This window comes from Artemia franciscana, chromosome 7 (genome assembly GCF_032884065.1).
Source record: "Artemia franciscana chromosome 7, ASM3288406v1, whole genome shotgun sequence".
Classification (NCBI taxonomy): Eukaryota; Metazoa; Arthropoda; class Branchiopoda; order Anostraca; family Artemiidae; genus Artemia; species Artemia franciscana.
In genome coordinates, this window is record NC_088869.1 from 961,844 (window position 1) to 980,142 (window position 18,299).

General features: G+C 33.3%; 1 protein-coding gene across 18 annotated transcripts in view; it reads left to right on the forward strand.

The window, feature by feature from the left end:
• LOC136028702 (kinesin light chain-like) overlaps window positions 1–18,299 on the forward strand; it is a 96,878-nt gene that overhangs the window by 71,764 nt on the left and 6,815 nt on the right. For 3 of the 18 annotated variants that reach the window (XM_065706549.1, XM_065706545.1, XM_065706550.1), the window contains exon 10: window positions 963–6,802. The exons of 14 other annotated variants lie outside the window; for them this stretch is intronic. In XM_065706549.1, the coding sequence (XP_065562621.1) occupies window positions 963–1,046 (84 nt within the window). In that variant the 3' untranslated portion in view covers window positions 1,047–6,802. Of the gene's footprint in view, window positions 1–962; window positions 6,803–18,299 lie in introns of those variants that run through there. One more of the 18 variants, XR_010617859.1, reaches the window with a different exon arrangement.

The following is an 18,299-nucleotide window of genomic DNA, read 5'->3' on the forward strand; positions in this document are numbered from 1 at the left end:
GGCTAAACAAGCTCTTCAGGTGGCTTTATGTCCCCCGAATCAAAGATCCTGTTGATGACCCTCACTAATGTTGTCAGTTTATTATCTTTTTAATAAAGTCGTCATAAATTTATGTAATCTAAGCTAATATTCAACTGAATACTCTTTTTTTCTTCGTTTTTTGAGAAAACTCTTACTGTTTACTGAAGCTGCTATAATATTTATTGTATATTGTATTAATGTATAGTTTTAATTAATGCCGATACTGTATTCTCTTAAGCAGGATATGCCTCTATTACATGTGCGTCAAAGAGTGTGTTTAACTTATAAGCGCGGGAACTGGCGCTAGTGTTGACAAAAAACATTGACGCCATCTAGCATTTGAACTAAATGAACTAACATAATTTTTATACAATCCTAGTTTGGGGGGGGGGGATTAATTCCTGGTTTACGTCTCACTCAATTGGACTATCTGTCTTGGCTTTTTCTACAATTAGCCATGATTTGATGACCATAACTATTTCATTTTAATTCCATTTCCATTTTAATTCCTTTGCATTTTTTCACTGTAATTCTGAGAATAATTAATTTCATTATTCTAATTAGTAAATTAAGGTAATAATAAGTGGCTGATCTCCGTTCCTGACAGAAAAATGGTTACAGAGCTTGAAAATATGCTAAGTGTAGCCAAAATCTAGACGGGTGTCTTTTTTTTTTTTTTTTTTTTTTTTTTTTTTTTTTTTTTTTTTTTAAATATTGCCAGTTCCCATTCTTATAAGTTACCCGCACTCTTGTATGTGCGTTTCAATGCTTTTCATTATTTGAATATTTGGGTTTGGATGTATTTAGTATACTGATATGTTTGTTTGAATTCCACCGCTTTTCTTTTCTATGCTTTCTGTTTTCTTGCTTTTGCTTTGCATTTCTGCTTCTTTTATTATTATTTTTGTTTAGATTTTATTTTGGTTTTTATTGCTTTTTAGACCTGGTCTAACCGGAGTCAAGCCACGCCGCCTAGTTTGAGGACAAAGTTCTTTTCAGCCTTGGGCCTTCAACCCCCTACTTAAAATGAAGAACTGTGGTCTTCCATTATTACAACATTTCTTTAAACACGCTTTAGTATTTTGAAGTAGTGACACTATCAAATTGTTGAGTGGAATTGTAGCGGACCAAATTCTCTTGAAGGGATAAAAAGTATCTTAGTGCCTTGCAAATTGTGTAGCCTATTTAACGGGAGTTTTATGCTAGGTCTTTATCATGTTTTCTCTAGTGCTGGAAGATGTAAAAAATACTATTGCCTTAAAAAAAGTAATGATGTGCCAAGCCTTTTTTTTTTCTTTTTTTTTTTTTTTTTTTGATAAATAGGACCTATTTTGTTGTTCTTTGTTTCTACGTCATTCACTACAACATTTTTCCGCTTAGTCATATTCGTAATGTTTCTAGTGGGGGTAGAGACAGGCTATATTTAAGGCAATACGAAAAAATTGCTTCTCCTGGGAATGGGGAAGGGGCAAAAGACCTGTCATTGTGTCTGAGTTGGGTACTATCTCAGAGCATATTAAGATTGATTTAGGCTACCTCTTTATCCTGAATAATAATTAGCAATTTAATTGCTGAAACTGTTTGATTGTTTGAGCAATTTTGATTACTGAAACTGTTAATTGATCTTTGTATCGCGTTAATTGGATGCCTGCTTCTTAGGTCGAAAGTATCAGCTGTTCAGGAAAACTAATGAAAGAAGTTTCACATTTTCTGTAAATCAATATATTCCTTTTTTAATGTCTATTCTAAAGACTTGCTTAAATTTGAGGGGAAGTGGGGGTGTTTCATCATTGATCACTTCTGAGAAATTGTGTCAATAATCGCTCTGGAAAAGTTTGCGAAAATTTTCCCGCACTTTTTACCCCGTAATATTTCAAGAATTATAAGGCTGGATAAAAACCAGCGATTGCTGATTTTTCTTGTTTTTTTTTTAAGTATTATATGGTTTCTGAAGTCAAATGCCTCATTTACTCAAAGAGTTTGTTTTAACGAACTGAAATTAAAGAGCGATCCGTGTCGATAGTAACCCAAACTCAAAAGACAAAATATATGTACATCACCAATATATAAAATATGCATATCAAGAGCCTTTTTTGGGTGATTTCAAATATATAAAATATTTTTTAAGTTTATGTACCCTTATAAACACTTGTTAGCAGAAGAACATTTGAATACTTTTAGAAATGTAGGGAATACACGCCCAAAAATTATACCACCAAATTCGATATATCCGAAAACATTATACTCCAGGTTTTAAGTCAATGTTAAAAACTCGAAATTTGTGTGTTTTTTTTACAAAGCTGGTCACGGATGCGTGTCTATTTTTCTCCAGGAACAATCATACCGAACCCTTCATCATAGTATATCGGGAGACTCATTCAAATAAAAATTAAAGATCTAGTCCTTTCAGTAACGCAAGAGATTGTGCTGCAGAGAAGTGTTGATTTTTGCCATTTTGTGTTGCAGACCTACAATTTTGGCCCAATTAGGGCTAAGATAAATGTCGAGCAAAAATTGTTAGATAGCCAATAGGTTCAGAAGTATCGAAAGGCTATAGTGAATACCTCTCAGTTTCAAATCGTGTCACAGGAAAATGCCGATTTATGTCGTTTTGTGTCGCTAAAAATTTTACCCGGCTAGTGTCAAAATGCTATTTAGCAAAAATTCTGAAATAGCCTTTTAGCTAAAGACGTTAATAGATTAAAGCTTACACTCAGTCTGTTTTATCATTAATATTTGTATATTAACCAATTTTCAAAAGAAGCATATAAAAGTTTGTCTTATACACTAGTTTTTTTTTAATTATGTAAAAGTAAGGAAATTTTATTTTTTGGAGAAATTTACTATCAAACAATATGGCTCAGGAAGGCTTTACACGGTGCTGTAACAGGAATTTGTATTCACTGATCATTTCAAAACGAAACGTTGTTCACAGGGGGCAGGAGGGTGCTAAGGGGGGCTGTGGACATGAGACCGCCTAAAAATCTCAGGTTTTTCTCCTATTCGTTTCATAATGTCCTATGATAGGTCTATTTTTACTGTTTGGAAGAATAGTTCTTATTTAATTTGAACTTTCTATTTTATATTTTTAGAATCCCCCTCCTGTCAAATTAATAAAAAACGATGCTTTTGTGCCTGTTTGGGGGGCCTCTCCCGCTTACCCACGCAATTTTACTTTGTTGGAAGTGATCTTTTTTATGTGTTTGATTAATTCAAGATAGATAAAAAAAAATTAATTAAAAAATGCTCAAAATTTAGTTTCTTATTTGTATTAAAGTCTAGTTAAATTGAGAAGAATTAAAATTACAAATTTTATTAAGTTCAGAAGAATAGCTTATGTGCCTTACATTCTGGGATGTACTCAGAATGGGACCTCGCCTCCGCTCAAGTCCCAAATTCTCCTGAATTTCTCAGCACTTCTTATATTTTTCTATTATTATTATTGTCTCTTCCTTCATTCAAAAATGCGTACCTTTGTGCTTCTATTCCTTTTTAAATTTTCCTGAATTTTTCAGCACTTCTTATAATTTTTTTTTATTATATTGTCTCTTCCTTCATTCGAAAATGCGTACCTTTGTGCTTCTATTCCTTTTTAAATTTTCCAACACTTCTTATAATTTTTTTTATTATTATTGTCTCTTCCTTCATTCGGAAATGCGTACGTTTGTGCTTCTGTTTCTTTTTATGTTTTCCCGAATTTTTTTTAGCACTTATTATAATTTTCTATTATTATTATTGTCTCTCCCTTTACCTAGAACTGCGTACTTTTCTGCTTTTTTTCTTTTTCTAAGACCAGCGAGCACAAGTGTCGTTGTTTTACACTTTATTTAAAAACGTGCATCTGAATATTCAAACGGATGAATTAGCATATCGTTTCTATATTCGGACGTTTTACACTACCCGCTTAAGGCTAAGGCAAGGGGTAAGGGTAGTTATGCTAGCTTTAGGCTTTAGTGAGACGCTTTGTGAAGGGCATTTTATGACATTTTCTCACTTCTCTTTCGCTTAGTGTTTCTATGTAAAGTACTGCACCATAGACCCATAATAAAATAGATTGGAGATCTTGAAGACGCGTACCTTGATGGATAAAATGGGTTAGATGAAAGCTTAGACCTGCTTACTGACGTTGACAACCCGGATAAGTGGTAACTGCACTCTTTGGGATTTATGGGGGCTTTCCTTGTCTATCTCGATTCTTGGACTGGATTGTCGGATCATCCGGAGATTATGGGTAACATATAAAAGTGAAAACTGGTGCTAATGTCGACACAAAAAAAATATCAACATCATCTAGTGTTTGGTGATATTTCGCATTTCAGTGTAATAATATGAATAATTAATTTAATTAATGCAATTGGCAAATTAAAAGCAGTAATAAGTGCCTAATCTAAGTTCCTGGCAGAAAAACAATTGCAAAATTTCTAATATGGCAAGTGTCGGCAAACGTTAGATGGCGTTTGATGGCTCTTTTTTGTTGAAACGAGTGCCAGTTTCCACTCTTAAAAAAGTTACCCATACTCTTTGGGATCATGAGTGACAACAAAAATTATTTCAACTTAGTATGCTGTTTTAAATCCAGCATTCAATTAAATTTCGGCAAAGTATTCGGAATTAAATTTGATTTCCCACGAATGATTGATTGACTTAGTATTGATTCCTTCAGAAAACTATCGGTTACTAAATATTTTTCTTTCATTTAATATTTATTTTGAAAATCTATCTGTTATTTCATTCGAGAATCCAGATTAGAATCTAATCATGTCACATAATCATTTCTAATCATTGATTAATTTCATAATCAATGAAAACGAGATCCAGACAACCGAATTGTGAATTAAAATTAACCTTTTAGATTCTTATTGCCGATGGTATAATGATCTCCATTCAGAATTTCTTAAGTCCAGTTTTTATTTAGTGTTTTTATTTTTATTTTTTCCTATTTTCAGTTTTTATTAGTGGACGAATGCCTAATAGATTATCCAATGGGAAATTAAATTTTGTGATTATTTCTTGAGTAGACAGCTTTGCTGTGCCATTGGCCCCGCCCAGGGGGTAGGGGCATATGCCCCTAGATGTTTCGCCCCCCTTACGGGGGGGGGACATCATTAGATTTTAAAAATGTTTAGTTTGGTATTCCCATTGAAAAATGTTTTTTATTGAAAGAATTGACAAAAATAACAGAATCGCTCCCACCCCCCATAATTCTAAAATAAATACATATAGTCTCCCCTCCCTAATTTTTTCATGATTTTCATGAATTTTCATGAACTTTTATCGTTAGCTGATTTAATTTTGTTATTTGTCCATAAAATGTCAATTTAGGCGTTGCAAAAGAGCCTGTGGTTAAACGTTGGACCTTATTAGTCTAGTTTCTTGAAACTCTAAAGGAGGTTTCTGTATATAATATATAATATAATATATATATATATATATATATATATATATATATATATATATATATATATATATATATATATATATATATATATATATATATGTTTTATATAATATATAAAACAGTGTAATTATCAGAGTCATGATTAGACACTAACAGTCACACACAGTACTTCTATTTCCCGCTAATAAATATTAAAACTTAAATTGCGTAGCACTTATTTAGAGGGCGAGGGTCCTGTTTAGTATTCTGGGGGGTGCACAGCACGCAGAAGAAAGATTGAATTTATCCACAATAGAAAGTGGATTACGTTGTTTTCGTCCAGTAATAAAAAAGATTGCTAAGATTCTACTAATACACTAATTGTTAGTTACTAATACATTATTATTGGCTAATACATTACTAATAATGCAATAATATACTCTATGAATTACAGGTAAATACTTAAAATCAGACCCAGCATACGTATTACTCACAGACTGACATGTAATTAAACTAGCAGAAAAGCCTGTGTGATAGGTATGAAAAAGTGAGCTGTATATTATTTTATGAAGAAAATGAAAAATGTTTACCTCCTTCTCCCAACAAAAAATAATAAGTCCCCCCTTCATCATCTGATTTGACTTTTCCTTAAAAAAAAACAAATGCACATGATTGTATATTGAGCATTTTAAACACCAATGAAGGTATGAACTTCCAGAAAAGGTCAAAGGTGTGGGCGACTTTGCCTGGAAGAACCATAAAGAAGACCCAGATGCCTTCAGCCCAGCTAAGCCTTATTCATTGAAAACAGTCTTATCAGCCAATCTTGAAAGGATCTAATTCTATCCATAAAAAGTTTATATATAGGAATTACAATATATTGAAAATCACCAGTACGAGAACTCAAAAGAGTAACTATCAATGGTTTCTTTCCCTTGAGCTGAAACTCTTTCAGCTAGTAGAGTTAATCTAATAGAAAGGGAGTTTTTCATTTTTGAGCCCTGTCGTGTTAGGCTCTAAATTCTCAAGCACCATTTGAGGTCTAAATTAAATTAAAACTAAATATGATTCAATACTTCAGTAACTAATAAGATTTCAAAACAAAGAAAATGACAAAAAAGATTTTTTCCTGAAACCGCAATTATGCTGTTCAGTAATTTGCTTCTTCTCAACTTCTCCCAACTAAAAATGATAAGTCCCCCCTTCATCCAAAAATAGAAGGGCTAAGGTCTACAACTCTTTAGAAGGAGATCTGCTAGGCCGAAAGGGACACCTTTTTAGATTGCTAATTTTATGCTTTTTTCATTATTCGGTTCCCGTTTTTGATAGTTGATCCCCATCCTCCCTCTAATGGTCTCATGACCCTAGGCTATGTAGAAAAAGTAACAAAATAATTGATGAAAACGAATTTCAAATAGCTAAAAAAGAAAAAAAAAAAACAGGAAATATGATTCATTAGTACTTGCTGCATATATAAAGTAAAATTCCATCATTTTTTCGTTTAGTTTCTTCTTTTAGTCTAGGGCTATGTGAGACCACTAGAGGGGTTTGGGGATGGATTGCCTAAAACGCGAACCGAACCATGAAAATTAACAAACTAAATATGCGTCTCTTTGTTTCATAATGCCCCCTTTTTCATTTACATATACCCGTTACATAACCTCGTGTGCTTGGCTAGGCGTTAGAGACGTTCTGCTGCTTTATAATAATAAGACGTTTACTGACAGCTTAGATTTCCAGTTTATCTTGCTATGTTTCTTTATATTGCCTTGCTTCTCCATAGAAAACAAAGATGCGTCAATTTACAAAGCGCTTTGTTAGCGTTCAACATTCCCCTTCGCCAGGGAAACTCTCTCGTATGCCTCCTGTTGAGCTTATCAGTTTTTTGCTCTTTCGTTCAGTGTCATTGCTTTTCTTATGTCTGCTTTATTGCGTTCTTTATCTTCTTTTTCTTAGCTAAATCAAAAAAAAACTTATCAGTTTAGGGATTAGTCAACTCTTAAGATCTATCAAATAATCCTAAAATTTTGAACTAATTAAAAGGGATTCAGCCCTTTAACTTAAAAACCTACTTAACTTAGGAACATTACGTTTTTAATTTTTTTTTAATACATGTTTTTACTGGCTCAAAAGTTCTCCCAGAACAACCAATCAGGTTCTTAAAGGGCGGGGTTGTTTGGATTCTCTTTTTAACTTAAGCTTAAAGAATGATATTATTGGCTTATGAAAACGTGTCACTGACGTAGCCCTATGAAATTATACCATGCTCTTTATCACGAGACTAGGAAAGTAATGTCTCTTTTTTTTTTCTTTGGTCAGTTCCTTCATCTTGAAATCGCTGACTGAAATGAGAACTTGTGTAATAGGCTATTATCTACTTATAAGCTAAGAGCCTATTAAAGTCTTTAATTGTCTTAATGGCTTCTAAATCAAACATTTTACTTACATTTATTACATTTCTTTCGTTGTATTTTATTTAGTTGTATAGTTTCTATAGTTTGAATTTTATTTAGGTTGCTTTTATCTTTTTCCGGGAGTTTCTTTTCTATGCGTGTTATCTTGTGACTCTTTGGAAATGTATTTTAATTTATTATACGCTAGTTATTACTATTCTGTGTATTTTTTTCGTCTGTTTGTTAGGTTTTTCTTTTATTTAAATAAGAGGAGAATGGCATTTTTTAGGAGGGAACAAAGATTAGACCCAAATAACAAAACAACAATGACCCCAAATAATAAGAACAACCCTGAATAACAAAAATCTATAGTTGAGTATCAGTGGACAAAGATTAAATTCTATAAAATATGAATTCCTTTAAAAAAAATGTTAAGTTTACTTTTTGGGAACTTACATAAGAAAAAAGGCCAAAAATAGGCCCCCTGTAGGAAAGCTAAATTAGCCCCAGATAAGACTAAACACCTATTAACAACATGTCCTTCAGGTGATGTATCTAAAAGATAAATTGCGATTGAATAAAAATAACCAGGACATGGGTATAAAATATTAGTCGGGTAGGAACAAAGCCCAGTAAATTGGCCTTTTCTCAAGTAAGCATGCTACTAAAGTAAGAGTAGTACCATTTGATTCCTTATTTTATGCCCTTTCCAACGTATGGCTGCTTTTCTTACAATGCCCGTTTCATGTATAATTTCCGTGGTTGTTGAATCTCATTATGACGTCATTCTTCTTTGTTAAAATGGATTTGTGCGTTGTCGACTGGATGAAATTTAGTTGTTGAAAGAAAACAATAGAGTTGTAAATATAAAAATATTATTTGAACTAATTTTAGAAAGTAGATAATAAGTAAATTCTGATGAATAGGAACATGCTGCCTATTATAAAATTAAAGTTACATTGTTTTATGTTTTCTTCTAGTTTTTATTTATTCCCAGGGCTATATCTTGCAAGATCAGAGAGGGCGGGGTGTATTGCTAAAAAAAGGATCATGATGTTTAGAAAGAACACGAAATACCGAATCTAATGGGGTTACTTTTATTACATTACATGTTTCCTTCGGAAGAGGATCCGCTAAATATTTTCTATAAATTTTTGGAGGGAGGGGCTTAACTTAGCATAAAAGGCCTCTAAATAAAAGCCAAAATAACCCCTGCCGAAAGATTAGTACCTAAACAATGAACGGATGAAGCTGCCCAATTTCAAGGAAACAAATTATAATGAGAAAAAATAAAATATGTGTATTTTAACGGCATATTACAGTCCGAAGGTGTTTGCACTTTCATGGTAGGTTCATTTTTATGCTAGGATACCCAGGCTATTTTTTTTTTTTTTTAAACACTCAACTTTTCTTTCAATATTTCATATTTCATGAATTTTTTGATTTGAGTAACTACAAATATATTTTTTTTTTTTTTTACAAAGATTTTGCTTCACTTTGTTTAAAAAAAAAAAATGTTCTAGATATAAAAATTCCTCACCACTCGTATCTATAGGTTTCACGAAGTTCTTCATAAGCCTAAGTTTTATGTGTGAAGTTTTATGTTTGAAGTTTACGTAAGTTTTTTTTGGTGGGGGGGGGTAAGTTTTCTGGTGAAAATATACTATCAAGCTTCACTAATGGAGAATTTGAAGAAGAAAAAAATCGTTTCTGGAGTGAGAGATTCCATTTTTGACTAGTGTTTCTGAACATAACGATTTTTTGATTTTTTTTTGGTCTTGGCTGTCCTACTCACGAATGAAACAAACTGTTCTTTGTATATCATATCAGTAATTATTATTATTATTATTTAAGAATTAACGACGCTTCTTGACTACTATGGTCCCTGCGTCGGCCCTGCAGTGCATTCCTGCAGCGTGATTCGATCTCTGGGTCCCGTACCAAGCTAAGGTCAAATCCACTGCGCCACCACAGGACTCATATCAGTAATTCTTTCATTAGGACAATAAATTTGAAATTTTTGCAAGTATTCAACTTGTGTTTGTTATACTGAAATGTTCCCAAGTTAAATTTAACATTCAACAGTTTCATGGACTGTTTCATGTTAGAAGCTTCATCTAATTGTATACAACAGCTTCAGTTCATGAAAATATAGGTGGGGGGCAAGGATTTTTTCTAATGTAGATGCAAAAAACAACCATTTCTAGATGTCCGGGGATAGTATCTCTTTAATTGTGATCCCTAAAATTCTGACACATTTTAGTCACATATCAAACTGTTGAAATTTTGTTGAGATAATGTATTTTTCCTCATTAGATGAGAAAGCTTCTTGAAAATTAAGATTAATATTTTGTATCAAAACAAGAAAGGAAATAATAAATGAAAAGAGAAAAATCAAATAGGTGGAAAACGAGGATTTTATCAGCCAGTAGCAAAATATGAAAAACAATCCTTTGCCTTGCAACAGATTTCGCCTGTCTACCATTTCGATTTTCATTGGATATGCGGACAGGTTGTCTTAAATTAGACTGGGCGAAAATATTCATAAGAGTCTTTTAATATTAAGTTGTTATAAATTGGGCTTAAGGAAAAAATCTTCCGTGTCTCTATTTATAGCCAAATTTCTATTTATATGTTTGTTTGTTTTTTATCTCAATTGCCTCTTTAAAAGATTGCGGTAGGCCATTACGGTAGATATTAAAGTTGCCTCTTCAAAAAGAACTAAATGGTCAGGATTTTCGTATATATGCTTGGTCAGAGCTGAATCAAAGTTGTCATTTTTATTTTCAAATCTCAGGGACTTATCTATTGAAATTTTGTGTTCATGTAATCGTTCCCCTAGTTGTTGATGGGTCCTGCCAATGTAAAATTTTCCACATGAACATGGGACTCTGTAGACACCACTACCTAGTATAGGGTCTGTTTTATCCTTTCCCGAGTTGAAAAATGTTAACTCGGATTTTACATGATTACGTGAACATATTTTTAGAACCCTGTCGACTAAAGAAATTACTACCCCTCTTTTTACACAAGGGGGGTGATTTGACGAGAAATGTAGATACCGATCATTATGGGTCGGCTTCCTATATATTGAAAATTCAAGGCTGGGAATATTTTTTATAATTAAAACATCCAAGAAAGGGAGCTTTCCTGAATCTCCCAGTTCTATTGTGAATTGAAGATTCGAATCAAAAGAGTTCAAATGTGCCAAAACATCTTTTAGAGAGTCCTGACCATGTTCCCAAACAGCAAGAATATCATCAACGAAGTGAAACCAGAGAGGGCGTTTTTGTTCTATGAAATCCATGTAAAAATTTGCCAAAAAAGGAGACAAAACAGTGCCCATGGGTAGGCCCTTAACCTGAAGGAAAATTTTTTCTTCAAACATAAAATATAAAGAGAACTTGTTGCAAAGACGTACAAGTTTCATTATTATGTCAATTTCCAAGGTTTTATAATCTGACCAAGCAGAATTTTCCTCTAATTTGCCTTGTAAGGCCGGTTCACATTTATGGAAATCGCATGAAGTGTACATGGAAACTGCATCAAAACAAGATAATATAGTTTTTTCTGTTACATTATGATTTTTCAGCTTCTCAACAAGATCTATGTAAGATTTCTGTGTTGTTAGAAGAGACTTGAAAATTGTAGCTAAGGATCCTCCTACACCTGTAGCTGAATAATTAATATTTTGGCATAGCTGACATGCACGGGCGTAATTTGCTAAGGGGCAGGGGGTAACTACCCCTCCCACACCCTTTTTGCCTCCTCTTAGACCCTAGTTTGCTTCTCTCTTCCCAGCTGAAACTTTGTCTCTTCAAAAATCTTGTCAAAACTAAGATAAACCATGTATAATTCAAGCATCCACAGAAACGTGTCAGTTTTCTTTAGTATATCTTTTCCTATATGTTACTGTATGGCTCATTGATCACTACATTGCTATATAGATCACTATACAGTCATGTTGCTATATGGCTCATTGATCACTATATTGCTATGTTACTATATGACTCATTGATCACTATATAGCTATGTTACTATATGACTCATTGATCAGTATATGGCTATATAGATCACTATATAGCCATGTTACTATATGGCTCATTTTTTCGTTTCAATGTCGTTTTCACTTGATTTGGGGGAATTGGATCTAACTTTGCCCCACCCTCCATGATTTTGACACAATTAGGCCACTGCAGACAGATTTGAATTTTTATCGTTATAACAATTTTATCGTTATAAAATTGTTTGAGCTGTTCGTCGGTTCTTTTCGAATCATTGTCGAGATACAGATTTAGTTCTTATCGGCCATCAAACATCTACAAAAATGTGGAATTTGTATTTTTTGTCGGAAGAAAGATCACGAATGCTTTTTTTCGAGTTTTTTTTTTTTTAGGGGGTGATTGCATTAAACCCATTGCCCTAGAAGATGGTGGAAGGGATATTTTGAATGGAAATCAGAAGTTCTGGGGCCTTTTTAGGTGACAAAAAAAGATTAGAGGACAAAAGAAAAATATCGGGGTGTCTCTTCTCCATTATTTTTCTTCTTTGTGTCTTTAGATGACACGTTCAAATTTTAAACTGAGGATTTGCAAATGGATTAAACGTTAGTGTTATAGTGCTATATCTGTGTTTAGTTGTGTATATTGAATTTTCTGTTGGTATTTACAAAAAAAAAAGGTTTGCTTAAGTTTTAAAATTATAGATTTTAGCTTTGTAGCACTCGATGAACTTACAGATTTGTATAGTTATATCGGTGTAAAGCTTTTAGAACTATGAACAAGGCCAAATTCAGGGTTTCTATTCGAGGGTAAGTGGGGGCTTTACAAAAAAACTTGAAAACGCGTCAAAAATGTTTTTACAAACATTTTTATTATGTTTTTGCCGTATCCACAAACATAGTAGGGGTTGCCGTATCCAGGGTCTCCAAAGGTGGGAAGCTGGCATCCCCTTGTGAGATTTGGAGAGGAATATAAAAGTATGCTCTTTCTTAAAAAAAAAATGAGAAACGGCGATAAATATAAAATTTTGGAACTTCATTTATGTCTCATATTTGTCCAACCCAGCTTGGGAATATATTTATAATAAATTTGTTTTAATATTTACATCGATCTTCATTCTTTAAGTCGTGTTCTCTTTTTCTTATGTACAGAATTTTTCATCCTTCTACACTTATTTTCTTGTGTGTTTAGCTATTTGGTTAATTTTTCCCCATCGTAAAAATTCATTTTTCAGCTGTTCACGACTGAACAGCTAAAAATGAGAGATAAGAAAGCTGAAAAATGGGAAACTGTTTGCGACTAAATCAGTTCCTTAATTCGGTACCACACTTCACATAATACCAATTTAGCTGAAGAAGTGATGATGCACCTGTGTGACAAAATGAATGTTCATATTTGAGATTCTAACAAATTCTAAACTGATTATTTCTATTAATATAACTGATTGATTGTAAACTGAATATTTTGCATTACGTGTAATGACTTTTATCTAAAGGACAAACAAAAAAATATGTCCCTTGGGATCAGTTATTGATCATAGGCAAGGGTTATCAGGGGGGTAGTTTGGAGGGTAGGGGTGGTTTTCTGATTTAGTTGTTTACATTTAACGAGTTTAATTATTTAACGAAATATAACACAATGAGAAATTAATTTCAGTGTATATAACAGATAAATATCTCAAAACACATTATATATTTCAAATCGGAAAACCACCCCTACCCAGGAAAAATTTGTAGCTACATCCATGGTGTCTACTCATCTTGAACTTCTGGGAGCCTCAAATTTTGTTAATTTCATTCGTAAAAGGAAATGATATTCAAATCAAACATCTTAAGCTTGCGGTCTAAGAATTAATTTAGGTGTGGACATTCTAAGAACAAATTTATGCTTTTGTTTCAAAAAGAAAATTTGGTAACAAAACAAAGACAAAAAAAATTACTGGGGATCAACTTGATTGAGTTTCTTTTGCTGTGTTCATGCAAATGTACCTCATTCTCAAATAGATCAGATAATGGTAAATTTTGTACATATTTTAAAAAAACATCAACGAAAATTTTTACAATTTATGTATGTATGTATATATTTCCAAAACAAGAGCTAAGAGCTCATATGGCATGAGCTCTAGCAAAATTATAAGAATCAACACATTGATTTAAGAAAAAAATCAGAGGCTTAATGTCGGTGGGAATTTAAAATAAGAGCTCTGAGACACGAGGTCCTTCTAAATATCAAAATTTACTAAGATCCAATCACCCACTCGTAAGTTAAAAATGCCTCATTTTTTCTAATTTTTCCTCTCCCTTCAGTCCCCAGATGGTTGAATCGGGGAAAACAACAAGTCAATTTGTGCAGGTCCCTGACACGCCTACCAATTGACCTCGTCCTAGCACGTCCAGAATCACCGAACTCACCAAAGCACTGGACCTCCCCCCCGAAATCCCCCAAAAAGAGAGCGGATCCAGTCCGGTTACGTCAATCACGTATCTACGGCATTTGCTTATTCTACCTACCAAGTTTCATCCCGATGTCTGCACTCTAAGCATTTTCCAAGATTTCCGGTTCCCCCCTCCGACTCCCCCCAATGTCACCAGATCTGGTCGGGATTTAAAATAAGACCTCTGAGACATGAGTTCCTTCTAATATCAAATTTAATTAAGATCTGGTCACCCGTTCTTAAGTTAAAAATACCTCCGAATTAACACCCCCTCAACTCCCCCAAAGAGAGCGGATTCAGTACGAGTATGTCAATCACGTATCTAGGACTTGTGCTTATTCTTCCCACCAAGTTTCATCCCGATGTCTCCACTCTAAGCGTTTTCCAAGGTTTCCCGTTTCCCCTCCAACTCCTCCAATATCTCCGGATATGGTCGGGATTCAAAATAAGAGCTTCTTCTATTGTTTTTTCATTGAATTCATGAATCTGGCTTCAAAAAATTTCAAGTGGCAGATATATAATGTGTTTTGAGATATTTGTCTGTTATATACACTAACATTATATTTCTCATGCGTTTAAAGGTTAAATATTTAAACTCGTTGAATGCAAACAACTAAATCAGATAACCACCCGTACCCAGGAAATTTTTGTAGCTATATCCATGGTGGCTACTTATCTTCAGCTTTCTGCAGAGCTTTCTTCAGCTTTCAGAGCTTTCTTCAGCAGAGTCTCAAATATTCGTCTTATAGATAATGTTAATTATAGTCTTACATAAACATTTTATTCTAAGAAAGACTATTTTCAGGAGTCCTCATTTGCTCTAGTCTTTCACCAAAGGGCCTCGAATTCATTTTCCTTCAGATTATCTTCTGATTGAAACAACTGCTTGTTGTACTTTTTCAGCTTGGGAGAGTTGCTAACTCTTCTTTCGGTTATTGCCTATGTCTACCAAATATAAAAAAAAATGTGTATAATAGACTGATTAAATATTGAATTCATTGAAGAAACAATCCAGAATAATTAAAGAATTACTTAATAACTAAGACTACTACAATTATTATTCAGTCTTAGACTGAATAATAACAACAACAAACCTGGGTAGGTAATAATTTTGGTAGGTAGGTAGGCTTTGGGGTAGGTAATAATTTTCTGGGTAGGTAATAATAATTTTGGATACCTACTATGCCGTCATATTAAAATTCACAAATTTATCAAATAGATAGGCTATCTCCAAAAGTTTTTTATTTTTCAAGTAGTTTTGATTGCTCAGGGCTGTGACAGATAAGTTTAGTTTTTGTGGGGTATTTATAACCCATTTTTATTGTTTTTAATATGTTCAGTATCGTAAATCACTTAGACTTTTAGACATGTTCAGAAAACCCATTTTTTTACACGTTCTGCTAAGTGCTAATCCGAAGCTAAATTGTCAACTTGAAACTTATGGTTAGTCAAGTACCCCTCTGTTTTCTGCACATTTGAGCAATGGAATAGAATAGAATTTATTCGCGCTAAAAGCCCATAAGCCATGGCAAAAAAATACAAACAAAGAACAATTTCAAAGAAATTGCGCAGATCCTAACATAATCTTACAAAAATCTACTTCTATGATTCATCACGAGACGAAGGAATCGTGTCAAGCTATATTACATTATATATTATACCCATAAAACACTGATCCGCACACACGCTCACCAACCACTCAAAATCGCAATCCCCCATACAAAGCACTTCAAGTCTCCAATCACTTAGCTCCTCACACTCACACATCAAGTTATGTACGCTATCATCTAAACCTTCACACATAGGACAATAATAAGGACCAGCCTTTAACTTTTCCCTCCCAATAAACTTTCTTTTTGGTCCAGTGGCAAACTATCAGCCCTCATTTCAATTAATAACTTTATTTCATTCTTATTCAAACCCACCTTAAAAAATAAAACTTCACCCCAAATCTCCGTCGACAGACAATGAAGAACCAGTGAATTCGGCAGCGAACGCTGGACCTGCCATGCCTGTATTTCTCGGTCCTGTAAAGTCCTTTCAACTAATCCACTTACTTGGTCCCCCATATCCTCGAGCCCTAAATTATTCCCCCACACTTGGGTGAGTCCACACTGATCTAATACACTTTATTTGGTACGGCCACCCTCTACCTGAGCTGCCCTTCAACATTTCCAAATAGGCCCTCTTCATCACCCGCACCCTTTGCATCACTAAAAAAAAAATTCCAGAGCCTAACCATGTTAATTAGCCTAAGCCTTCTTAAAGAAAACAAACCTAAATCACCTCAAACTAGTAAACTATTTATATACTTATTTATCCCTAGCCACCTCTTACGATATCCTAATTGCACTGTGTCTAGCCTATTTCCCTTCGCATGCCGCCAAACATCAGATCCATAGTGCATCACACCGAAAATTATAGATTCAAAATGTTCCATTTTGAATCTGTTAAATGAACTTTTAGCTTGCAGTAGCCATTTGGTAGCAAAAGAGTCGCCAAACGAAGAAAAGGCATGTTCATGACATACAATTTCTCACATCTTACGGCAAAAAGATAGTTCCACAGGTAACTCATCGACTTTTTTTTTTTTTTTTTTTTTTTGTGGTAATATCAGAAAAAATAAGAATCTCTTCTTGTGTATTTAAATGTTACAAATATTTACAATTAGTATTAAGATTTTGATGGGTAGCGTTAGATGGCGTGCAGTGTTGTTTCCAATTCAACGGTTCTGAATCGCTGGAATACTGTATCGATAGCCCTGTGTCTATTCCTTCAGGCAAAAGGTTTTAGCTATACAAAGTAAGTTTTACTGGACGCCGTATAAACTTCCAGTGTTCTTTTTTTACTTCTATTAACGACGGGTTATTTCTGTAAGTCAGGCTGTTATATTGCATCCACGTTTTGAAAGAAAAAAAAATACCGCTATCAAAATCCTCATTTTCTAACTACTGCTATGAAGGAAAAAAGGTTATAAAACGAATCAGACTGGAGCCCCCTCCCAAGCCCTCTTTTCCCCAAATACATCTGATAAAAATTTGATATAGCAGTTTGATTCGGCATAGTTGAAAGGTCCCATAACTATGCTTTTGTGGATGACATGAAACCCCCTGTTCACTCTTTACGTTAAACTTTGGCTTTTTGTCATAATTCTTGAAGAAAGACTGATCAAACATTGTTGTCTTTAGTTCACTTTAGCGTAAAGATTGTTTAGGTGTTGTGGTTTTAGATATGTTTAGTTGACTTTACGGTAAGATCGAACACTGAGGAAAGGGAAGCCCCCCTGATATACAGAATAATTTTTGTTCGTTTTAAGTTTTAATGTTTCTCCTTGCTTTCTGAGGAAAAATAAACTTTTTTTTTGTTTAATACGTAGACATATGATCAGGAGCATAGATATAAAGCATTATAAACGTCGCGAATGTGAATATTGAATTTTCACTGATTTTCTGAATGTATAGTTTATTTAAAAGTATTGTTACGAATGTGCTTAGCACAATGTCACTGGAAGCTTTACCAGAATAACTGTATTTGTGATTTTGAAAAAAAAATTGTTAGTATTGGACTTATACTTAGTAAAATCAAATATATATGCACAACTGAAAAGTTGTACTAGAAATACCTGAACTTATTTGATATTGTGATAAATTTATCAGATTATGTTTATTTTTCCCAGTATCTTTAATCAAATGTTTAATTAATGTTACACTTTCAGTTTAATTTACCAAGAGGAATATTATGGAATAACAGTTTTTCTTTATGTTTCAGTGTCAATATATATATATATATATATATATATATATATATATATATATATATATATATATATATACATATATATATATATATATATATATATATATATATATATATATATATATATATCACATTAATATACTTGTGTTTTTGATATTGCTTGTTGACCATAATTTAGCTTGCCTGCAAAATGTTGTAACAAGATTCCCCTTTGCCTCATGTCCTTCATAAGGTTCTGCCCACATTTGAGTAAATGTTTCTTACCAATGATATTGTAGCAACGATTGAACAAGCTGCAATTGTTCAGGTCATGGATT